The sequence below is a fragment of the Polyodon spathula genome, chromosome 21 (assembly GCF_017654505.1).
Source record: "Polyodon spathula isolate WHYD16114869_AA chromosome 21, ASM1765450v1, whole genome shotgun sequence".
Lineage (NCBI taxonomy): Eukaryota > Metazoa > Chordata > Actinopteri > Acipenseriformes > Polyodontidae > Polyodon > Polyodon spathula.
This window is the reverse complement of record NC_054554.1, coordinates 29,984,921-30,011,537: the sequence shown is the minus strand read 5'-3', so window position 1 is coordinate 30,011,537 and position 26,617 is coordinate 29,984,921. Positions and strand designations below refer to the sequence as shown.

At 43.2% G+C, this 26,617-nt stretch overlaps 1 protein-coding gene across 3 annotated transcripts in view; it reads right to left on the bottom strand.

The window, feature by feature from the left end:
• Window positions 1-23,264, bottom strand: part of LOC121296362 (cytoplasmic phosphatidylinositol transfer protein 1-like) — a 44,288-nt gene extending 21,024 nt beyond the window's left edge. For 2 of the 3 annotated variants that reach the window (XM_041221848.1, XM_041221849.1), the window contains exon 1: window positions 22,413-23,238. In XM_041221848.1, the coding sequence (XP_041077782.1) occupies window positions 22,413-22,670 (258 nt within the window). In that variant the 5' untranslated portion in view covers window positions 22,671-23,238. The other variant, XM_041221850.1, reaches the window with a different exon arrangement.
• Between the last annotated feature and the right edge of the window lie 3,353 nt (window positions 23,265-26,617).

Sequence of the window (26,617 nt, the reverse complement as noted above, 5' to 3'; positions counted from 1 at the left end):
CTGGAAAAACATTCTCAGAACACAATGCTGTGATTATACAGTGAGCTCAGAGCCGAACACACCCCTCGCTGATTGATCCTGTGGGATCTTCTGCACGTAATTCCAAAGAGGCTTTTAGCTCTTCCTTGTGCTGCTAATAGAGTGTCCCTTTCCATCTTCACACACAGACAACAGAAAATAAACACCAGCCCCGCAGCTCGGTGTGCAACACCAGTGACGCAGCCCTTCAGGAACACTGGTTTCTATAACTCAGTCTATGGTGTTGCCGTCATGCTGTGCTCTGCTTATGGTTTTGCTAGCGAGGGTTTCTTCAGGGTAATGAACTAGATTTCTAATGGGATCTCAGTCGGATTTAATCCCTAACCTGTGATTTTTCACAGCGGAGTCCTCTACAACGCCGCCTTCCCCCCTGTATTAATTGAGGCTGTGCTTGTGCACCAGTTTGATTGATATGCACGGGGCTCTGCAAAAGCAGATGCTGAGCACGTAATAAAACATGAGTCAGCGTTTGGGGGCTTGCACTTCAATCTCACGACACTTCATAAACAGCTAGAATGATGACAGAGACGACTGCACTATTTTACTGTTGACAGAACCCAATTATTCTCAGCTGGGCGATTTACCCCTTTACACTCTGCGCTGTTACTGCATTTGAAAACTAGGAGACAGGGGACCACAGTGTTAACTCCAGTCTTGAACAAAGCACACAGACTCAACAGTGATGTACAAAAGCAAGATTTGTAAAGTCAACACCTTAGGTGTAAAAATAGGACTAAAACATGGCCCAAGGTCTTCTGATAATAGCAGCAATCACCTTCCCTGCATCTCTCAAAACATACAAACTCACTGAATACCAAGGAGACTGGCTTTAACAGATCATGGCACAAACGGAAGAATATAAAACATTTCCTTATTACAGATTCTCATTGAAAGGGCTTTCAGCACTCAGGGATAGAGAAAGAAGAGGTGCAGATGAGAGACATTAATCAACCATCAGAAACCAAGGACTGTATCGTATTGGATCTTCGTGCGACCATTTAAACTTGAAGGTGCTCCCACGCACGAGAGGGGCTGTGGATCAAGTTACTGAACTTGCGTATAAATCAATACACCTGAGACTGTGGGATTGGAAAGTCAGATAGCGCCGTGGCCCAGTCAGGAAGCCCTTCCTCCACAATCGAAAGACAGCAGTGGAATCAGCTGCAGGGGCAACAGATCACTGTGCTCTGCTTAGTGAGCGTTTTAATGAGCGTTTTGTACAGATCACAGAGGTGTAATGATGAAGGCCGCTAACCTACATATTGTATTTAATGGGAGTTCAGTGGCACTTCCCTCATTTCTGATGTGATCAGTCTCACCATGGGAATGCGTGAAGCGATTGATTTATTACATCCTGTGTGTGAATCTGGCTGTCTTGCTCAATAGTAGGACTGTGCAGAGACTGGGACACTGAAAATGGAGGCGTGTTTAATCAGTAACTCTTCAGATCAGTTACTGTTGTGTTTCTTTCTCACACAGTTGTTCCTTCTCTTAAACTGTGATCTTGCGGTCCCCACTGATAACTACTTTCCCGGTTTGCATTTCTGCTGTCTGTTGCCATAAACCTTTGCACACATTCCCGTGCTAGTCAGATAAAGTCTTAATACAGAATTCTCTCACAGTCAAAGATAAACCACAGCCTATCAAACAAGGTCATGTGCTGTTATACTAACCGCGTCATGTGCTGTTATACTAACCGCGTCATGTGCTGTTATACTAACCGCGTCATGTGCTGTTATACTAACCGCGTCATGTGCTGTTATACTAACCGCGTCATGTGCTGTTATACTAACCGCGTCATGTGCTGTTATACTAACCGCGTCATGTGCTGTTATACTAACCGCGTCTTGTGGCAGATTATCCAGAACAAGAGCTTTTCTGATCTGTCTCTAATGTGTAAAACATAAGCCTCATGTCCCATCCTTAAATGTGTTGTTTTCTCTTTGCTAGATAAAAAAAATCTGTTGTCAAAATCACCCAATGCGTTCTTTAAGCTGACTGGCACCCTAATATTTAATATAAATATTAAGAAGAAGATCAAAACATTATTTTAAATAAAATAGTTTTATAGTTTCAAGCACAACTCAAGATGCTCTCCTATCACCTGTACTATATGATTATTTCGAAACTGGCAGATGATGACGCAAGAGGCTGGGGTTTTGAGTTGTTCTTAATGAAATACTAGCACAGTGTGTACAATAAGATGCTGGGGTTTTGAGCTGTTCTTAATGAAATGTTAGCACAGTGTGTACAATAAAAGGCTGGGGCTTTGAGCTGTTCTTAATGAAACACTAGCACAGTGTGTACAATAAAAGGCTGGGGCTTTGAGCTGTTCTTAATGAAACACTAGCACAGTGTGTACAAGGCATGTCTTGAGATCTATGTCAGACCCTGACAGCTGTGCACATCTGGCCTTTCCCTCGTTACGTCAGCAGTCAGAAGTGTTCCTTAACCCTGCCCCAGCCCACGGGAGAGAGAGAGACAGAGAGAGAGAGAGAGAGAGAGGCCTTTCTGATGAGTCCGAGGGAGGCAGGTGCAGGGGATCTGTTGCAACACATCTCTCTGACGGAGCTCGTCACAGCTGCCCAACTTTCAGACCTCCCTCTTCACTCCCTCCCTCTCTCCCTTCCTCCCTCTTCCCTCTCTCCCTCTTCCCTCTCTCCCTCCCTCCTCCCTCTCTCCCCTCTCTCTCTCACTTGCCCCCCTTGTTTTCCAGCAGGGCAGGTCTGAGTGCTACAGCAGGAGTTTCAGACTCAGTTCCTCCCTCTCTCCTCCCTCTCTCTCTCGCTTGCCTCCCTTGTTTTCCAACATGTCAGGGCTGAGTATGCAACAGCAGGAGTTTCAGAGTTGTTTCCAAGATGCAGCTGCACCAAGGAGGTTCAAACTGTTTAAACACGCTGTGCCCAAGGAGGCAGCTTGCATGTCAAGATGAGAAATCCATCCCTTTCATTTTGATAGGATCACTTATTCCTGTTGACAATGTTTGCAATTCAGGAAAACAGGAAAAAAACTAATTTCCAACATCCTGCTCAGCACAGTACAGTGCAGCCATGAAATAATGCCATACAGAGGTCAATTGTTGGGTTTTAGATAACATATCGTTGTGTACAGGATTATTTGTATAAGGTTGAGAAAAAAAAAACTTGAATATTGCTTGAATATTAAGCACTGGTTATCTTGTTAACATTTAAGTATATCTCATATTGGTTAGTGCTGGATTCATTTGTTAATGAGAATGGAAAGAGCAAGCTTAGACAACAAAACAACTTTTCCTCTGATCAGCACACCTATGCAGTATAACGTGTGATCAACGCATGCTGTAAACGGGACAGACAGTCGATAACGTTTTCACGTGGATCACACAGGCTGCTGCTGCTGAAGACACACGTCTGAATCTTGGAATTCCCTTGCTGTGAAATGGTGCAGACTGCACCTCGGAGTCCTTGATAAAGCTGCTGCCCTTGCTGATTGCAGGCTGGTCTGGAGGACAGACATGTGTTCTGCATGAGTCACTGAGCTGCTCTCCCACATGCACACAAGGGAGCATGGGGAGGGGAGGGGGGCGGGGCATATCTGATATAATATAATATAATATTATAATATAACGCTGCTTTTATTCAATTACTGTAGTTTAACACACACACGCACGCACGCACGCAATACCCCATAGACAGCAGAACAGACCCTAAAATAAGCAAGACTGTATTGAAGTGAATGTGCAGTCTGTTTTATTACCATGCTCTGTTAAAGGCATTACCAAGGGACCAGGTACAGTACTGTGCAGGGCAGTTATACTTGCGACCAGAGGGTTTCCGGGACTGGGAACTGAAAAGATTCCAAATGAATGTCTCCAGGTAATCTGTGAAGAATTTGCTGATTTAAAGTTCAAGGAAATTAGATGTAACCTTCCTGCACTTTCCAGTACGATCCACATTTACACAGAGTCTCCCCAGCCACACATTTCTCTGCTTCTTTGTGGCCTCCCTACACTAATGTTCAAAAGGTTAGAATTCGCGGGAGGCCTGTGCCGCTCTATTTTTAAATGTGAGATCATCGCGAGGCCCTCGAGTGCCTTGTTTACTCCGTGTGATGTAACAGCAGTCACAAGATCCAGAGGGAAATGTTATTTTCCAATCCCCGACCTTGACACTGCCTGGACCCCTCACTCGCAGACATTGGACTCGGGTGACTAGATTCTTATAGTTTCACCTCAGAACTCAACAGCGTGCATGGCAGGAACAATTCCCCATTCATATTCACAGTTACCAAGCACCTGCTAAGAGGCACAGATCTCCTTGTGTCCTCCCGCGCTCCAGCCCCTGTGCCCCTCACTGTAATGCTACTGGATTTTCACACTGCAGAGCTGGTGCAATGCTGAAGCCTGGCTCTCGACCCTTCATTTCTTTCATGAGGCTGCTGCAGCTTCATTACGTGTTATTTAGCTGCACAGTCAGCGCATGTTCCAGTCTAAACGTGATATGCAGCCTGCCTGAGCCTTATGTCTAGATTTTATGTTAGAGCACACTACAGCACGCCTGAACCTTCTTGTGATTACCACTGTGAAGGAGGAGGGGGATGCAATCTGCTGCATGCGCAGTGTTTCTGATCTTGTTAAAAAAGGATCAATGTTGTATCTACTAATCCACTGCTTCAGGAGTTGTCACATGCATTCTAGGTCCCAGTACCAGAAAGCAACAAAAAGCAACAAAGAAACAAGCTTATTAATGAAGAATAATTGAAATTATTCCAGGGTATATTGCTGGTGGGTATCCCCTCCATCGAGTATTGGGAAGCAGGAGGGGGATTGTATAGCCGGCATGCTAGCTCAGTACTGCAGGGTCTCAAAGCACAGTGCCTGATCTCTGTGTCTTGTTCTTTAAACAAGCGATTTATTTCACTGACCCGGCAGCAGGAGAGAAATGGGTCTGAATCCTGCAGTCAGCATTTTAAAGTTTGCTACTGAATAGCAAGGTTCTGAGAAAAGCTATGAATGAAAGTGATGCTCCTACCCAGTGCCGGTGATTGAGTGGGCAGCTATATTGTGATTCATCGCTTTGTAACAGAGCAGCAAAGAGGAACACAGACAGAGCATGCAACACGACTGCACCCTGCATAAAAAGCATGCAACACAACTGCACCATGCATGAAAAGCATGCAACATGACTGCATCATGCATAAAAAGCATGCAAAAATGACTGCATCATGCATGAAAAGTACCTACTAGGGCTTAATGGCATCTGTTTAGCTCCATATTCTAATGACAGTGGCGGACCTTTACAGTACCACCCAAAATTAAGAAAACCTGGGGCTGGTTTCACAAAACAGTTCTACAGAGCAGTCGGCTAAATCCAATTCACTTCCATAGAAGAAAAATATATATTTAAGAAAAAAAACACATTTATCCTTTAATCATATAGACTGGCTGAGTGGATTTCTACTAAACCTTTTCGTTTTATATTAAAAGTTTTTTTTTAAGCAGGTTAAAATCGGATAGTAGTAGCCAGCTAAGTCCTGGCCCCTAAAAATCAGTCCTGGGAGAAGCACCAGCAGGATTCATTCATTGTTAAAACAGACCTCGTATTCTGGGAAAAACACATCAGACTTGTCCTGATTCCCAAGCTTTACCTTTAACTGAGTTACTGACAGAAAGTCTAGCTGTGGACTGGGGCTGGATAAACAGTGTCATGAATGTGAAGCATTATTATTAATAAAAACAAGCATTCTTGAATAGGATGCAAAAGGCTGTCTGTATAACAAATCCATTGTTTTTGTGATCCCCTCCTTTTAAGGAGTTTGCTAAAAGGACCATAAATACTGCTCCGAAACATCCTTGGAAGTGTCACTCCTACCAGCCACGCAGGATCACTGCTCTTCATTCAGATAATCTATTATCCGTTACTGTAACAGATTCATCTAATTGAAGCATATTGGAAAAAAACAGTCCTATTTGACAGAGACTGCAGTAATGTGTATGTGCAGCAGTTTCTCACTGATCGTGGCCAAGGCTGGCTGTTTCTGTGTGTCTTGATTAATGGCAGTGAGCTGACAGCCAGACTCCTTCATGCACAAGGATCAGAACAACACATTCAGGGGAAAAAAAACCCTCTGTCCATCACATGAATGTTTATCTCGTTTTGCAAAAAATGACCCCTGAGATGCATGAACTCTTTGAACTGCTGAACACTGCAAGACCAGTGCAACAGTGTGGCTCCAATACCGCTCCAGCAGCACAGGAAAGAAAGACTCCACTGGATTTGTATTGTGTTTCAGGGTGTTAATTAGGAGGGACTTCAAAAATTAACCAAGAGGGGAAAAACACAAGCTGGGCCGATATAGAGAAGCAATGTTCACATTAAAACAGAGCTTAGACAGGCAGGGGCGCTGGAGGGATTACTAAGTGCTGACAGGGTACCTCCAGCGCTGGGTTACACCTCTTATGTTCCCCAAATGCCTTCCATATAACCAGAGACGCAGCACCTGGGTGGAATCTGCAACACAAAAGTGCGTCAACAAATGAAGCGAGCCATGTCCCTGGGGCTTGACCATACCGCAATGCTGACATTCAGCAGTGGGGCACAGCCCCCTTTCCAGGGCTATTCGTGGCTGCAGGGGCTGAAAATGGGATCGGAAAATTGAAAGGCCACATGACAAGCAGTGGATTGCTGTCTAGAACTCGCTACCAACTTTCCTTTTTGTTTTGGCACATTCTTCCTGGTTTAAATCATCTGTGAGCTTCTGCAATGGAAACAGAAAGGCTATGCTTTCTTTAGCTGTAAGAAAAGCCCATGGGGTGGGCAAGCGAGCAGCATGGCGTTAACAATGGAACCTAGTTACATTCTGGAATGCAAATGAAGCAAGGGTTAATGAAGGGCGCTTGGTTATTCACTTCACAGCTCTGATATCAATATTATTATTCTAATGTTTTATTTTTTTAAATTTTTTTTAGGCCTCTGCAATTTTTTTTTCAGTTTTTTTCATGAATGGAAAAAATCCATCAATGTTCAAAGCAATAAAGCAGAGCAAGTAAAATGCTTCCTGCAGCTGAAAAAGGGTAACCCTGATCCGGGAACGAAAAACTCCAATCAGATGACCAGGATTAACCCCGGCATGCTTCCTCGCCTGTGCAGACCAATCTGTTATGACAACACCAGCAATTCTCATGGGTACCAATGGGCACTGTGAAAAGTGGTCCGATTGGATAACAAGCATTCCGAGGACCTATATTTACCCTATTTAAAAGACACACTGTGGTTTCCACCTATGCAGAGATGTATAGGCAGCTTTATGCTTTCTTTGTCAATGGACCCGGTCACAGTAAAAAAGTTTAAAGAAACAAAACACAAGCTTCATGTTGTTTTGTTTTTTTATTCACCAACGTACTGTGCACAGCAAATAATAATTAATTGCAGATTATTCATTCATTTCATTATGCTCAAGGATGCCTAATAAAAGATCACTCCTCTGCCCTTTGCTTTTAAAAATGTGACTGTATGAATATAAACTGAGGACAGGCTGATTACAATGAACCACGGCAGTTTAAAGGGCTTTTACTTGATTGCGTTCTTGATTGTAAACACACACTGCTCATAACGTCACACTAGCCACCCTGAAAGTTACAAAGCAGAATAAACACAGAGCACTCCAACGTGCAGCAACACGATCTGGGAGACTAGAGACAGCCTGCAAGAAAATGTGCAGAATTAAAAAAGCAAGCTATTTATTTCATGTACCAGGGAACCCCTGAGGAGACAGGCGGTCATGCTACAGAGCTGTCTATTGTTACCTTCACTCTTCTTATTGCTCTCGGTCTCTTGAAAGATTTCCATTAGCCTCCGTGGCAAAGGGCCTTTGCATTGTACCAGAATGTCTTCAATTACATTTAAATTGTGTAAGCATGTCCGAACCACGGACACACATGCACACGCATCAGAACATTCTCCCCTCTCACATTCTGTCCTTGTTCACAACTCAGAACCACTTTTCTACCTGTGTGTGTAAAGTAGACAATTTGATCAAATGAAAGAAACCAAAACCAAACACAACCACAAACAAAAACTGGCTTTCTCAAAAATGCCCGAGGAGAGATTCTAACCTATTTTCGTTTTCCTTCTGGGCTTTCATGTTCTGTGCTGCTTGCGACTGAAATGTGACATTAATTATCTCACAGGGAATGCCAGCTGGACCAGCAAAGTAACTCTGCATCACTCTATCACTCTTCATTTCTATTTCACTTGCACTAAAGCTCCGCTCAGCCCTGCTGCTGCTGTCGGCTCTGTTCTCACCTCTCTCACAGCACAGTAACTCTGCATCACTCTATCACTTTTCATTTCTATTTCACTTGCACTAAAGCTCCACAGCTACACCTTTAACGAGGAAAAGTTCCACCAAATAAACAATGTTGCCGATAATTGGAGATCGCAATGCCTCAACAAGCTATCAATACCCTTCATAAAATCTGACTTGTATTTCCGATTTATCTATTAAAGGCAAAAAAACAAACAGAACACAACAGAAAGCACCCCAGCAGTGTTGAGAGGATACATAATACAAACATTTGCCTGCGCCCCTGTCTGACATCTGTTCTTGTTGTTCGCGCGCTGATGAATTATGCATCTTTACAGATAAGCACATTTAATTAAGAAGATGGGTCACTGTGTCTTGTACAGGATAGGAACGGGTGCTGCATCAAAGCTGGAGCACCTTTTGTTTCGTAGCACTTAACAGGCAGAGAAGCTGCTTTGTTATTGTTTTCATCTGTTCTCTCTTTGTTTCTTTTTTTTAAAAAAATACATTTTCAATCCACGCTGCAAGTTGCATCGTTTTGGATGAAAAGGAAAACTCAACACTGGAAATTTAAGAATATAATGTGCCCCCTTTTGCAAATATTGGGTACATTTCTGCGTGTTGCAATATACGATTTGTGCTTTATATATAAGGGGCACAGTATACAAAGATAAAGGTATTCTATACAGCACACTGGTGCTTTTTATAGGGAGGTATATAAGTGATGTTTATTATACAGTAGAAGAGGTGCACATTTTAAAAGAGCTGTGTTATACAGTAACCCAGGGCTGCTCTACCACAAGACAAACATTTGTCATTTAATTGATTTACTTTCTTTTGAGTTTCTTAATTCAGCATCACAAGCCAAGCCTGACCCACAGTCCTGAGACTGCATTGCTGTGCAAGCCTGACCCACAGTCCTGAGACTGCATTGCTGTGCAAGCCTGACCCACAGTCCTGAGACTGCATTGCTGTGCAAGCCTGACCCACAGTCCTGAGACTGCATTGCTGTGCAAGCCTGACCCACAGTCCTGAGACTGCATTGCTGTGCAAGCCTGACCCACAGTCCTGAGACTGCATTGCTGTGCAAGCCTGACCCACAGTCCTGAGACTGCATTGCTGTGCAAGCCTGACCCACAGTCCTGAGACTGCATTGCTGTGCAAGCCTGACCCACAGTCCTGAGACTGCATTGCTGTGCAAGCCTGACCCACAGTCCTGAGACTGCATTGCTGTGCAAGCCTGACCCACAGTCCTGAGACTGCATTGCTGTGCAAGCCTGACCCACAGTCCTGAGACTGCATTGCTGTGCAAGCCCTGACCCACAGTCCTGAGACTGCATTGCTGTGCAAGCCTGACCCACAGTCCTGAGACTGCATTGCTGTGCAAGCCTGACCCACAGTCCTGAGACTGCATTGCTGTGCAAGCCTGACCCACAGTCCTGAGACTGCATTGCTGTGCAAGCCTGACCCACAGTCCTGAGACTGCATTGCTGTGCAAGCCTGACCCACAGTCCTAAAGAGGTGAAACACACAAGACTGCATCTCCATGCTAACACTGAAGGACTGAATCAACCTGCTCCTAAGTAATTCCTTAATATGCAGCTTCATGTGTCTTTTTTCAGTAAATGATCTCCTAATGATGTTAGAAATGGCTGAATCATACAGCTTCTTGCCTCGTTAAACCGGAAAGGCTTTGAACAATTACCAAAATGGATGATCCTGCTAAGCAAGGTCTCACTTGAACTTCTTTCTGACCTGCCCTAGCCGCTCCGTGCAAACCAAAAGACACAGACAGTGTGCTGTGCAACAGAGTCATGATTGGGACACTTCAGTAACCTTTAAAAAACAAATCTGATAAGCAAATTTATCACAAGTGGGATGGGAAACTAGACACACAGGTCTTCATCGAGGGATGTGTAAACAGCATTGCTCAGAAATATTGGCAAGCGATTAAGAACTCAATACGTTTTTACTGGCACTGGCAGCTGTTCCTAGTTTATACAGAAGCAGCATTATAGTTTATGAAAAACAAGCCCAAACAAACAAGAGTAGATACATTGTGCATCTTATTGAGAATGCATCAAGGTTTTAACCTCATGCAACAATTGGATTAACAATCTCAGTTTTTTTGCCACAATTGAATCACGTTCTTTAGAATCTGTTGAAGGCAGCCTCAGAAAGAGAGGCCAAGTATCTGTCGCGTCTGGAGAGTGAGCTGCTCAGAGGGGGTGCCCCTCCAGCTTCAGGCATTTGGGGAAGCTTATATTGCACCAGTCCCAGCTCAGTGGACAAACAGAGAGGACAGTTTGTGTGCACAGAGGCCTGCAAAACAAAAACCAGATCCCAAAGCTGCCGTACCATGACTACAGGGTCCCTCTGAGAAGCAGCAAGCTGTGAAAGGCAAGGAAACAATTGAGAATCTCCTTCCTGGACTCTAAGGGCGAAACTCAGTGAACTGCATCGTTCAGGTCCTGCTCATACTCATCCCCCCACTGCTGGGGGGCTGCCAACCTCCAGAAATCTACTGGAGATGAGACATGAACCTGACATGCACCGAAATATAATGCATAGCATTTAGAAAATAAGACAGGAACCCGAAATATAATGCACAGCATGGAGGAGATGAGAGACAGGAACCCGAAATATAATGCATAGCATGCACAGCAATCGTCCAAGTACAGCATCTTATTAAAAACATCAGCACCTTCTCCTTAAACTACTGCTCTGAGATTAGCATCAACAAGACAGCGGTTGCAAGACATGAAACAGGGAACATGACAAAGTTCCGTCTGGTCGTATCTCAGGCTAGCCTGGCATGTTAATCAGGGCCTCTGTTTTCACTTCCTCTGCTCCTGCACCACCTTTCTTATTTTGGAACAAGTTGTGGATGTAAACACAGCTGATGGAAAGTTTCCTAGAATCGCTCAGAAAAATATTTATTGGTGTATACACAAGAGTGCTGGTCTGAACTCTCCTTCACGTTTCCTTTGTCAGTATCTGAACCACCCAAACACATGCTGCTGGTGCCACTAAATACAGTGCCTTGCTGCTATCCAGTCCAAGAGACAGCTGCTCCAGCCTAATGGATCGCTAAGCACTCTCCTCACACACAGCCTCCGATGGGAATCCTGGACCCCAGGACCCCTGCGCTCGCTGCTTTAATCTCACTCCCCCTGCAGTTACTATATCCTGGATGTCTGGTACCAGGGACAAGATAAAGATGCAAGTCTCTTGTATTCTGGCTCACTGAAATACCAAGCAGTTAACATTAGTGCCAAAGGGTGGAAGAGTCTGGACGGAGCTCTGGTCCTTGTGCAAATAAGCAGGCTTTGATGTTGGAAAGAGGAATCTGTGAGCTGGATTTTGTATTGCACTTGAAGATGGACTGGGGCCAGCACAGGTAAGTCCGTTGAGAGCATTTACTAATGAGGCTCAAAACAAAGGGATTCAGCTGGAGGATGCTTATCCTGCAAGCTACCAGCAGGACGCACTTGTGGTTGGAAGCGAAAGCAGAAACACACTGGGTCACATTGTTAGAGAGTTCATACTGAAGGCATTGCTTTAGCTCAGCACAGTGTCAGTGTGGGAAAACAGACAGAAGCCAGTCTTAGCGATAAAGAACAGTAAGTGACTACAGAAGGAATTGGTGTGATCACTACCTCCTACACTGAGTAGAGGGACACCTCTCATCTCTACAGCTGACACGAAGCAGCACCAGCTGGGACTCTTCGCTGTGTAAGTTAATTATACAGGGCAGCCCTTCAACCCTTAAATTAAAAAAAGTTAACTGCAGTGAGCCATGGTAACAGAACAAAGTGATGCCTCACACAATGCCATGATATGACATGTGACATGATGACTCACAGAGAGCTTCCCACACGTTCTAAACTATTTAAAACTTTTCCATGAGGAGCATTCTCAACAACTGGCTCTCCATATTGGAACTGTTTGGTTATGGATTGTGGTCCAAATATAACTACTAAGACCAGGGCAAAAATTGTGCCAGATGAAGGTTTGCATGGAAATGGGCTCAGTGATCCAAAGCAACACGGCAGACTGAGATGACTATGAAAATCAAACGAGAAGCGCCGAGTCCAGGCCCAAATCACAGGTCCGACTGACTAGCTTTTCTTTTCACAAGGAGAGGTTCTGAGATCTCCACCCTTCTACAGCAGGAGCATGTTTGCTGAAAGACTGAACCTCACACATACTGTACTGTAGGGCATTGGAGCTGCCTGACTTTGTCAGTTCTGTGCATCCAGTGTCTTCTTATACTTTGTCAGTACAGTCTTTGGAAGAAACAATACAAGGATCGGTGGAACCAAACAAAAAGCTGAGATCAGAAAAGCCGTTGCTAAAAGATAAACACATGCCCGCATGGGCCGCCAGACTGCTGGGACCACAAATAAGAAAGGGTGCATGAAAGAGGCTGAAAGATCAAGGTAACAGACACATTACAGCCCATATCACACATCAGCTGCAGACGCCTTTTACAATAAGGGCTTTCCTTTGAAAAGGTGACCTTCTGCAGCTCAGTTTATTTTTGTGTCTTATTGTTCTCTTCTCAGCTTATAGAGCTCATAGAGGTTCGTCTGCACTTCATTTTAAAAAACACTCTATCAAACGCAGCAAAAAAAACAAAATTCTCTCTATGTCTGAAAGCTATTTTTGTTATATATAGTTTCATCTGAGAAAGCTTTGACATTACTGGGTGCACACAAGGACTTTTAATAAAAAGAAAGGGTTTTCTACTGGCTTTTACAGGGTGGTGGCTGGGAAACAGGCTTCGACAGAACAGTGAGAAGCTGAAAGAACGTTGTCATGGTTATCAGAGACAAGAACACGGGTTTTAAAGCCTGGAATATCAAGATGTTTTATGTCTTCCTGTGGGTCTTTTAACTACCAAGCAATTTTAACAGTCAAATAAAGACACCCACTCTTTATAGGGGGTGTAATCCGTTTGCAGACGGGAAGAAACCAAAACTGGAGGATAAATGTTATTATTATTATTTGTTTATTTAGCAGATGCCTTTATCCAAGGCTATACAGAGACTAGGGTGTGTGAACTGTGCATCAGCTGCAGAGTCACTTACAACAACATCTCACCCGAAAGACGGAGCACAAGGAGGTGACTTGGAGTAAATTGCTGCTTTTCAAAGCGCGGAATACAGCTATCCTTAAAGAATTCTGCAAACAATGGCCTTCTTCTGATATGCTCTCTCTTTAGATCACTATTGGTTCTAGCAGTTCTGAAATGACACTATAATGTCTGCAGCGCTCCATGCCTTGGCGATTCTTAAGGCTGCTCTCATTCGTAAAATGAAAACAGGAACGATGACTAGCTACTGCTCAGGCGATGCTGGAGGAATGATGGCTGGGACTGGAGAATAAATGAAGTTTCCGACTGACAGGCAATCGAGGGAGGTAACCGGCTTTTTGTTGCCACAGTTAATGAATTGCTTCTGCTAAATAGAGCTCTCTAAGAAAGCACAGTTTAGACACCATTGTGACCTTTGCCACTGAACTCCCTGTAGCAGCCAGTGGGGTCGGAAACCCTCTGAAATTCTGCAATCTAGCGCTTCATTGAAATGTGCTACAATACCACAGGCCAGTGTTCCTCTGCATTAATCCTAATGCATGAACCCCTGTGACACTAATTCCAAAGCGTGGGCGTCACTCATTAGCTTTGCTAACTGATCCAGTTTTCACAGATAATGGATGTGCTTGCATGGTAAACAAAAATCCTATTACATATGAGATTTTCACACCTCAGATCTGTGTCTGATGGCTAGGGCAGCCAAGCTTATTAAGAGGTGATTTCCAGGGCTTGGGAAAGAGGAAACATAGCCACTGTAGTTATCTATCCAGAGCCATGCTAAAACAACACAGCGGACATCTATCTGCAAACTCCCCTGCGCATGCTACACTACAGCCAGGTTCTTCATTCTCTGCCAGCGCTGGCCAATGCCAGTATGAAGGGGCATACAGAAGTTAAACAAAGACCTGACTCCAGCATGGCAGTGCCAGCTAAGTTCTGGTTGTTTTCCGGAGGTCGGGCAGATAGTAGTTCCTGGCCGCTCGGCCCACGGAGAGCGCTGGCTTGCTGTATTAATGCAGGTCACGACTGAACCTCTAATTGAAGGGCAAAGCCCCAGGAGGAGGAGGAGAAGGAGGAGTGGCCCCACAATTAAAACCCAGCTATTTTCATATTAATGAGCGCTTTTTAATTTGAATGAATTAGTCAAGCGCTGAGTGCTTGCATCACGGATTCTGCATTGTTTTTTTGTCTTGCTTTGAAAGAAGAGCCAAAGACATTACTGTTTACTGACAGTGACTCAATGGGCGGTTATCCTCCTGAAAAAACTAACAAAAAAACTAAACAAAACCCAATTGCTTTTAGTCTCTTTGCACTTGGGTGCTGCCCAGGAGCAACAGTTCCTGTTAGATTCCGACAGCTACTAAGCAATGGAAGCTAGTTTCTGAAAAGTGAATTTCAAGGTTTCAAAATGAGCGTTTTATTCGAACAGTTCACAATATCTCCTACAGTTAAACCACATGCAAAGTATCCTGACCGTATGAGACAGCTAATCTATCAGATCTCAGTTGTGTCACTTTCAATGTTTTTTTTTTTAATAGACATATTGCTACTGACTAATAAAATCCCTGGCGACGTGCAGAAGGAATGTTGACAGATCACAGCCCAGTGTATTAAACCTACCTAACTTACCTTCTGCAAATTTAGCAGTCGCCAATTGTTTTTATAATTTTTTTCTCCCAATTTGAAATGGCCAATTATTTTTAGGCTCAGCCCGCCGCTAACACCCCAGAGCTGACTCGGGAGGGGCGAAGATGAACACTCGCTGTCCTCTGAAGTGTGTGCCGTCAGCCGACTGCTTTTTTACACACTGCAGACTCGCCATGCAGCCACCTCAGAGCTACAGCGTCGGAGGACAACACAGCTCTGGGTAGCTCACAGGCAAGCCTGCAGGCGTCCGGCCAGACTACAGGGCTCACTGGTGCGCGGTGAGCCAAGGACATCCAGGCCAACCTACGCATGGGGGATTGCACAAATGAGTTCACGTGCTGGGATTCAAGTGAATGATTAATTCGCAATTGAATCCCAGCACAGCTGTATATATAGATGCACAGATCACTCACGCTGGGTTGGGTGTACAGCGAGGAGGTACGGGAGAGAGAGAGGAGATAGAAAGACAATAAGCTCAGCACGGTACTTGTTTGTTTAGTGTTCGTCAGCTGTTTGTTTGTTTGTCTATTTGCTTTGGGCAGCGTGCCGTTTTGTTTTATGTGTCAGTGGTTTGGTTTTGTTCAACCCGTTTCTTTGTTCGTTTATTAAAACGCATTAAGGCAATAAAAGTCATGTATAACAGGACTTTATAATATGACAGAAAGGTCTACAGTGGATACTGTATGTGTGTATGCATGAGTCAACATTCTCACATACTACTATTCAGCCACATGCATTCTGAATTCTGAGCAGAGCACTTCACCTTTTACAGGAAGAGACAGCGGATCTCATTAGCAGAGAAACAGCCCTGGGGAACAGAAGAAACACGAGACCAGGGGGCTCGCTGCAATTATCAGTGATGTTTCTGACTGAAATGAATAATGTTTCTGAACTTCCTAAACTCTACATTAATTAATTGTCTAGCTCCTTTATTACAAATTATAATAATAATAATAATAATAATAATAATAATAATAATAATAATAATAATAATAAATAACAGCTTAAAAGCTTTCCTGCATTTCAGGCCTTTTCTCATTCTACAGATATACAAGGTTGACCAGTCACGTGACACACAAGACAGAAGTGATTTACAGTTTCAGGCTGTAAAGTGATGTGTCACAAGCTCTTTGCATGTGAAAAAATGACACATGGCTGTTACAGTTTCACACTGCAGGCCATGCTGCTTAAATACATGAGTGTGTCTGATTCAGACAGTGAGGAGCAGGGCTCTGTGAATCTACAGTGAGGATCACCAAAATATTCACAGCCCTGACCTCTCTGAGACTGTAATAGAGAGCAGCACCCAGTCTAGATTGTAATACAAAGCAGAATACAGCAGCTTGATCCCAATGACAAACAGCTCTCCATAGGGATCAGGGCATTTCAAACGATCCATTCCACTGGAACTCTGAATTGGACTGTTTGGAACACAGACCAGGACTGCAGAAATGAAGAGACCCATTCAGAAGAGCTTACTGTCCTGATCCTATTACTGCTGTTGACTGTGTCTCTGCGGACTGGGAATATTAAATTGAGTCTCGATAATATGAGGAGTTAGAGGGGATTTATCACATTACCTCATTAATTGATATCCCTTCCTAATACGTTTTTTTACAAGCCTCTTGATTACTGATTGGGATTAGGCGTACGCAAAGATAATTGCTTTGGAGGAAACTGAAGAACTGACTGCATCAGAGAGAGAGAGAGAGAGAGAGAGAGAGAGAGAGAGAGAGAGAGAGAGAGAGAGAGAGAGAGAGAGAGAGATTGAGAGAGAGAGAGAGAGAGAGAGAGAGAGAGAGAGAGAGAGAGAGAGATTGAGAGAGAGAGAATAGAGAGATGAGAGAGAGAGAGAGAGAGAGAGGAGAGAGAGAGAGAGAGAGAGAGAGAGAGAGATTGAGAGAGATCCTAACTTCACAGGAAGAGGAGAGAGAGAGAGAGAGAGAAGAGAGAGAGAGAGAGGGGGAGAGAGAGAAGAGAGAGAGAGAGAGAGAGAGAGAGACGAGCTTGAGAGAGAGAGAGATTGAGAGGATAGAGAGAGATTGGAGAGAGAGAGAGATTGAGAGAGAGAGAGAGAGAGAGATTGAGAGAGAGAGAGAGAGAGAGAGAGAGAGAGAGAGAGAGAGAGAGAGAGAGAGAGAGAGAGAGAGAGAGAGAGAGAGAGAGAGAGAGAGAGATTGAGAGAGAGAGAGAGAGAGAGAAGATTGAGAGAGAGAGAAGAGAGAGTGGTTGTAAGAGTTTTAATTAGGGCTTTCTAATAACGAGTCTGAAGGCTGATTACAGCCGATTAATGCATCAATATCTCTGAATGGAGTTTATTTTGTAAAAGTGTACAGTGGTTTAAAAAGTTTTAATACAAACAGCAAAGGAAGATACTATCTCAGCTCTGTCACTGACCCCTGCTGTTGTGGGCATCTGCAAGCAATGGGAAAACAGCACAGGAATGAATGAAGATCTTGTCCCTTTAGCTCATGAATATCAGAAATCTCTTAGAGGCTTGCATTGTGGTAAGTGGAGACATGAGCAAAGTGCGTTCACAAGCTTGGCATTCAAATCAGAAACAAAAGACGAAAAGGAGACGAGAGCCTGTCAGCACATGAAGGAAATGGTTTATTGAAAACCCCAGTGATTGAGTGGAGTCTTTGTCTTTTTAATAAAGCACTAGAATCAGTCACTCATGCAGAGCGATCTTCTGATTTAACTTTGTCAGTGTACTGCTGAGTGATCTCACATGGCAATGCAGGTTCTCCAGGTTTTATTAATCACCAGATGTGGTTTTCTTACAGCACCCGAGGCACCTTTCTAGGGACAGCGTGAATACAGATGAGACGACTCAGTGGTTGATTATCATATTTGAGGCCAGGGCACGGGAGCCCCTGTAATTACCATCTTGATGCAGTCTGAGCCTCTGTCACAAGGCTTGGTGGGTGACGTCAGACCAGGGAGGAGACAGACACAGACAGCACTGGGGTATGAGTGCGCTGGTGCGCGGATTAATAACAAATACAAAGTTTAAACACAACAGAACAGGTATACAAAACACAAGGCACTATGGCCAAAACAGACAAACAAAACAGACACGAAACAAGAACAAGTAACGTGTGTGCTGGTGTAAACAATTGCTTTTTACTATTGGCTCTCGTCTTATGACTCACGTCTCATTCTGCCTCTGAACACACTAACCTGTAATAATCACCTGCTGTTGGAAGTAGACTGTCAATCTATCTGCACAACCTTTAGCTCTGCTCAGGACTGCAAATGAAATGGCTGTTGGTAAGCTGTTGGGAGATGGAGGCCCACATCGCTACATCTCTGCCACTAAACTGACATGATCAGGAATCTAATCTGACAGACTCAGCTCCCAGGCAGTGTGACTGTGAGCCTCTGCTGCTTCCGCTGATGCAACCACAGAGGGGGTTTCAGGAGCATTACTTTTGATGTGCATGTTTGGAAAAGTTATATTCCAGTGTTTATGCAATTAAAACCCTCTCCACGTAAGGAATTAGTCAGTATTACAGATGGCTATTACGTCAAAGCAGGCTGTAATCCTTGGTTACTGCTGCATATGGCAATAAATATAAGTCAAATGGATTTTTCTTTTTTTTTTCAGTTTACAGATTTTTTTTTTCAAATCAGATTTTAGGCCTTTGACATGTATGGCTGCCAGCAAAGATCCCCTTTCAAACTATTCTTGACTGCAAGCCCAGAACCTGATAGGAAGCCTTCCTTTCACCCCGGAGAGTTTTTTACGATGCATGCTTCCACTTGAAAGAAAGACTAAACCAGGTTTGTTAGAATTCCTGAAATTTAAGTGTGGCAGATTTGCAGGCCTGTGTCCCAACACGCTGGCCTCTGCTCAGAGTTCAGGTTTTATTATCAATGTCTTCGCTCCGTCCCTTTGAAGTGATAAGGGTTTGACTGTATTATCATGAAAAATGAAATCATTTCAAAAGCCTGGATGAAACCTTACTGGGATTTTTGAAGACGTTTTGTTCTAAAATCATCATGCACAGTGCCTGCAATATAATGACCTTGAGAAGCGTTTTGAGGGCATCTTAGCAAAATAATATGCAGCAGCCACTCCCTCAGCTACATCAGGAACGACCTGTGTGTGGATTTTTTTAAAGTGGTTCACTGCTGTTTTCCTCCTAGCACTAAAACCTTACTCTTAATAATCTTGTACCCATCGTTCATTTAGAGCTTCATGCATGATGTATCCCGAAGCTACAAGGCCTTCAGTTTTAAGCCCTTTTCTTTCTTACTCCCTCTCTTAAACCCACTAAAGAGAAACTGGCTTCTCTAAACAGGAAGCTCAGCTGTGGAAAGCTGCCATGGAGCTGTCTACAAGAGGTTCCTGTGGCATGCAGGAAAGCGCTCTGGCTTCCCAAACACACACACCACAAACCAGCTCCTCCACAAACAGACATGAAGTAGAGTACACACACACACACACGCTGCACCACAGCAACTGCCACACTGCGATACACAAACTGAACGTTCTCTACCATGTGCATTCCCTGCCGTACTTCACGCTGCACTCCCATCACAAACCTCTATATGCCATTGCCTTTAGCAACCCTGCCTGGGAGCCAGCCAGGGACTTGCATAACCACGACCTTGTCCTCTGCAGTTTGTGGATGTCATTGCTGCCACCGTGTCAGCACTTAATGTTTGGCTTGAGTCGACAATGCATTACCCCCTACAGGAAACACCCACTGCCATCACTGCCGAGGAGGGCAGGGCAGCCCATGAGGGCATGATTGACTAAGCAAGGCTGTAACGAGTTGAGATCCTGTCCAAACACAGCGCTGGGGAAGTGTTCTCAGAACACAGCTCAGTCAAGGAAGAAGCACAGGCCAAGAGCATTCTGCACGTACCAGTGCTATAACAACAGAAGAGGAAAGAAACCATCTTACAAGCTGGTGAAACTCCCGACTCACACCAGCTATCAACTAGAGGCTATGACATTAGTCACATCCTATTCAGCATGGTTACATGAAGTTAAATGCTGTGTGTTTCATTTTAAACAGTTCATCCAGCAGCAACACAAAGGATTTAAACAGTTTTAAACAGTTAACCCAGAGCTAACACAGAGGATTTATCAATGACCCGTTTAATCCTCAGTGGATTTTGACAGTGTTTGTGACACCAGCTACCCACTGTAGGTGCAAGATACAACCAGAAAACAATATGACAGATATAGGCACACTTCTAAAAGCTTACCATAGTGCAAGTGCAATAAAGCACAGTGAAAGCATGACAAAGCATAGGTAAGCATTGTAAAGCACAGAGAAGCATGGTAAAGAATATTCCAAAACATAGCAAACCAAGGTAAACTAAGCTAACTGCATTGCATAACCATAGGAAAACTGCAAAATCACCATAGCAAACTTGGATAAGGGCAGAGAGATCTGTCACAGGTAAACAGACCCTTGTCCTGAGTATATGTGACTGGTGTCTGGAGTGGACCCTGCTTTCAGGGGTGGCTCTGCTGCTGTGGTGTGATTATAGACTAGAACACTGAGGACAGCATTTTATGTTTGATTCCCTGTCCTCTTAACAGGCTGTGGCTGATTCAGCAATTTCTCATTTGAAACAGTAAATGGCCATTGATCTTTCTGGCTGAGAAAAATGAAATGGTAGTGCTCTCTATGGATCTCTAATGGCGCCAGCGAAAAGGCGAGAACAAGTCTGGTGGTGAAGTCTGCTACACCACTGCACAGCACAGTACTACTGGGGGTCAGCTGGAACCTTCAGGTGTGTGTGTGTGTGTGTGTGTGTGTGTGTGTGTGTGTGTGTGTGTGTGTGTGTGTGTGTGTGTGTGTGTGTGTGTGTGTGTGTGTGTGTGTGTGTGTGTGTGTCTGTGTGTGTGTGTGTGTGTGTGTGTGTGTGTGTGTGTGTGTGTGTGTGTGTGTGTGTGTGTGTGTGTGTGTATATAGATATATATATATATATATATATATTATATATATATATGTATCACTTGTGAAAAAAGCCACAACAATTACAAAATGTTCCCTATCATACTTTATGCACATCAGAAGTGTGATAAATGTGTCTTTATAACCAGCCTGCATTTCTCATTTCAAAATCCAAGACAGTCCCAAACCCAGCAGTGTGTGCAAGGATGTCTTTCCCATGCTTCTCTGTTTCTCTTGAAGGAATCCTGCTGGGTGCAGTACAGAGTTACGGGATAGCGAGAACTTCACAGCGTTTGGGAGCAAGTCTCATGAAAGGCACAATTGCTTTTCAGACTCTAGTTTTAACCAGTAGCCCTCTACACACACACAGAAAGAGTATACTTTACATTGAAACATTACAGCAACACAACCTCTAGTTGAAAATACAAATCCCATAGAGATCAAAGTAAAATACATGCTACTATCTAATGTGCATTGACATGCATGTAACCATCACTCCAGCTGAAATTAAAAGAACACAACAGGCTTTTTATGAAATACAGTCATTTTTGGTTCAGATTTGAACTCCTGTGAATAGAGGGTATTATTCACTATTGGACAAAACATGCATTCATTCCATAAAAACAGCAATTTTGTAGGCGTGTGCATCTCTTTCACAAGTTTGTAAGGTTGTGTGCATCCCTCGCCTTACCTTCTGCTAAGTCGGCAAAACAAAAGCTAGCGGGCTATTTACGAGGAAGTTTCCACAACGCCACCTGGCGGTCCATGACAGAATGGAAACTCTGTATTATACGTGTACTTGACAGCGCAAACAAAGAGCAACCATTTACAACGTACAACGGTACTAACAGAAAAAAACCCCAGACACTTCCCTGACTAACCCCGAATGAACATGCTCTCCACGGTCATATTCAATACGGTAGCCTGCCACACTCTGGATATGAGTATGAAATATGAGAGGTGCAACACCACGAGTAATTATAAACTCGAATAATATATTAAATAATAAAAAATAATAATAATAGTAATAATAATAACAGGCAGCACTGTATAGTAAGAATAACATATATGGATATTAAATAGTTGGGTGTTTTTTTAAACATGTATGCAAGCTGGTCCGGGTTATTTATGTAACCTACAGTCAATGTGTTAACTTGACATTACTGTTATCAGTTATCTGAGCGCTAGAAACTCAGTTCAGTAATTAGACGGAAAAATAAACTCGTACCTGCTTACCATCAAAAGCGGAAAAAATACAGTGTGGTACAGTAGTACACACATTTAATGGAAAAAGTGCATAGTATATATATATATATATATATATATATATATATATATATATATATATATATATATACATTAATACTAATAATAATAATAATAATAATAATAATAATAACAAGAATAATATACTTTCGACTCACCTCTTCCACTGTCAGTGGCATACAGATTCTATACTCCTTTAACAACATATTACTTTCATTAATTTCAAATTCCTCGCAGTCAGCAAAAAAGAAAAAAAAAAAGAAAAAAAAAAAAAGTATAACAAGATATGTAGAGATTAGATCTATGTGAGGCTGCGTTGCTAGATGTGCAGGTATTGTCCGAACTCCGGTCACTGGGTAAGCGAGGCACTGATCAACCCGGACAGCAGCAGCAAGCAGCTCGGCTTGGCCATGCATCAAACCGTGATCAAAAAACAGTGACCCAGCGCTAAAGAAAAACGCTCCTTTGCGTTTCTTCAAGTTCAGATCATGTGCATTTGGTGTATGCCCACTTCCGGAAAATATACAAAGGAATCTAGAAAAGACCAGGCAGCGCTGCACACAAACCTTAAAAACGATTCAAAGACAGTGCGGAGAAGTGTCACTGAAGAGGCATGTCTTATTAAAACAAGGACACAAAAAGAAACAAACGGAACTCAAGACACGCCTTCTGCAAAATTCACATGAAAGCTTGCGTTAAATAAAGAAAAGCAACGTGTCGGGATACTGAGTAAAGAAAAGCAACGTGTCGGGATACTGAATAAAGAAAAGCAATGTGTCGGGATATTGAATAAAGAAAAGCAATGTGTCGGGATACAGATGTGTCGGAACACTTGAAGTAGCGAGACGTGATGCTTCTGTTCTCTTTTTTTTTCTTCTTGCCTCTCCTCTTCCTTATCTCTACAAGCCCGAGTTTGCCACTAAAGCCCGCTGTCCTCTTTCTAACCCTCTCGTTTCACACTCTGCTGCCCATGCAGATCTAACGCGTTACCATGCCTCGGTGTTAGAGTACTCAGTGTGTGCGCGTCCCCCCTTCTCGAAGGACTCCTCTGCCGCTGGCTGACACCATCACACCAGGGAGGCGCGCTTTGGCCAATAGCGCGTCACCCTGAGAAGAATGGGGAGAATTTAAACAAAAGGTCCCACACAACACACAGCTGCTAATGCATCAACAAAAACTAGGATACTATTATTATTATTATTATTAGTGCAGGTGTGCCTTGATGACTCTCGGAACTTTGTACAGCTTTAATTAGATTAAATCTGCTGTACGGCAGAGAGCATGTCAAGGGATAACAGAAGAGGGAAGAGTCTGGTTGATCGGGGCGACTGGATTCCACGGAGAGACTTGGACAGAGTCGAACCCTGCAGGACACTTTCTGCAAATGCGTATACAACTACTTCAGGTGTGCATATGATCTCTTCCGAAAATATGCAAAAGTTTGCAGCGTTTTGTGGTTATCTATCTGTTTGACCCGTTCTGCCTTTCATTTCACCCTCCGTTCTTGTCGTCCATGTCGTGGAAGAGGCTCTCCCGCAGCACACAGCACTTTCACCGACCGAGGGGTATCTCTGCCCCCCCCCCCCCCCCCCCCCCCCCCCCAGCCGTGCAGTCACGCGTGCGTCCTAGATCTAACAGACGTCATTATTCGTCCCCTAAATGTCTGTAATAATAATGTTTTTAAACGATCTATTAATTAAGAATGGTTTCATCAAATCAAGGCATAATATTAGTTTTTTTTTTCTTAAAATACATTTGAACGTCTGCTCTTGGGGCGCTCCTACACGTACATTGAAATAATCCTCATCATATTTTCTGAACCCAGTTCCTAATATGCTTCTTTTTTCAGCTACTGAGATTCATTATTATTGGGGAAACGCCACCCAGTGTGATATGGATAACTATAATAATATGTAATCATACACACGGTGATATGCATATTACCATATAATGTGACATTCCCGTTGCAATCGTGTACTACAGTCAACTGTATTTAAATAATAATCTTCATCGACACTGTTTCCAAATGTCGCTTGTATGAACAGCACAGGGTCTCCTAATAACGGTGCACCCGGCGCGCAGTGATGGGTAGAGGGCGACATTATTCCAGCAGCATTTTAATCGCTGCTACGTAAATGCAAGGGCAATTGTAACATTGACTGAAAGCGGAATTTCACTTAGGAGAGTGAAGACGCCTTTACAAACATCATGGTCAGCTGGAGGAAAGAACGCTGTAGATGTGTAACAAAAAAAACAACAACAAAACAATTAGCGTCAAAGACGATACAAAGCTGCTATTTCATGATATTATTACATAGATATCAGGAATTAGTCGTATTCAGCTATAATCTTTGAACCAAAATGATTAAGGCCAATTGCAAACGTCGCACAAATGTCAAAGAAACGGTATGAACAAACAGCAAGCATTGCGCCTGTGTTGTCAGTGTAATAACAAACACTATGATAACTGTACTACTCACAATGCACTTGTATGTGCATCTCAAGCCTATAGGGTTTCACAAATAACTACACGTGGTTTCTGAATACTGGTGGCACACGCACGTCAACTGAAGCTACCTAGCGAATGCTAAACTACTTTGCGTACTGCGCATGCACACACTATTTCCCCCTTGCAATACGCGTGCTCATATTTTTTTTCCCTTGCAGACTGAGGACGCCCGCCAAAAACAAATACGTCTTTGGATGTGAAACACGTGTGGTGTAAACTTGCATTGTATTCCACATGCAGCTCACTGGTGGTGTAAACTTGCATTGTATTCCACATGCAGCTCACGTGTGGTGTAAACTTGCATTGTATTCCACATGCAGCTCACTTGTGGTGTAAACTTGCATTGTATTCCACATGCAGCTCACGTGTGGTGTAAACTTGCATTGTATTCCACATGCAGCTCACTGGTGGTGTAAACTTGCATTGTATTCCACATGCAGCTCACGTGTGGTGTAAACTTGCATTGTATTCCACATGCAGCTCACGTGTGGTGTAAACTTGCATTGTATTCCACATGCAGCTCACGTGTGGTGTAAACTTGCATTGTATTCCACATGCAGCTCACTGGTGTTATTATACTGAATGCAGACAGCTGCTGTTAACAGACGTTAGCGTACTATAGACCAGTGTTTCTCAGCCCTGGTCCTGGGAGAACCCTGGTCCTGGGGGAACACTGCCCTGCTGGATTTTGTTCCAACCAAGCACTCAATTACACAATTAAACCCTTAATTGAAATTATAATTACTTAACTAGACCCTTCATTGAACTGATAATTTGCTTAATTAGACCTTTTTACTTGTTTTCAGCTCTTAAACTGTTGCAGAGTTCAAGTTACTTATTTAACGTTATAGCTAAATTGAACTCTGCAACTGTCTAATTAAGCAATTATCATTTCAATGAAGGGTCTAGTTCAGTAAGTGAGGGCTCGGCTGGAATGAAAACCAGCAGCCACAGGGGGGTCCCCAGGACCGAGTTTGAGAAGCCCCAGGTGGTATAGAGGGAATGCACCTATACCGATTGCATTTTTTTTTACACTGAAGCGCACCGTTTTCTCAAAACTATAATACAAGAAACCTCAAGTACACATTTGTAAAATTGTTTTACAAAAGTAGCATACTTGTTGTTAGTTATGTAAATTACAGTACATTATATTACATTATTATGTCAATCATATTACACTATTAGTTACAGCTACAGATGCAATTTTGGAACAGGTAGCAGATTTTGACCAGGTAGCAGATGCTGACAAATTTGACGCTTATACATGTCACATTACTGGTAGCACATTTTGACGAAGTAGCAAAAATGTGACGTTACACCTGCAGTTGAACTATTACATAAACGTAGATTCCATATGAAAAATGCTTGCAACAGCTAGACTGATTCTGGTAATGAACACAACAATTCAATTTAGTTGTGAAACTACGGTATGTGTACATTGAATGTAAAACAGAATTGAACAAATTCAGAGAAGTTTGCAGAATGCACATTGGGGAAGGGCTGAAATGATTTTATAAACGGCTACTAAGTACGCTTGTTTTTGTTTACCTCAGAAACAACAAAGTGCCCCAAATCAATTGTCTCTTTATAATTGCATATTTCCACACTGTGATAAAAGAACAAAGTCGTAATGCTGAATGCGTTAGAGCTGCAGAGGGTCTAGCGTGGCTCGGTGCTGCGCCACAACACAGGGATGGTCAAAGGATACTTTCTGAACATGCGGTGTGCATCTGATGTCTAATATTGAGCCGACTTTAATTTCTTTTCCGTTTTATGTTTACAAAAAAAAAAAAAAAAAAAAAACGCAATCGCTTTTGCTGTTCGTGAAACTGCCTGTCTGTATAAACCGGGTCC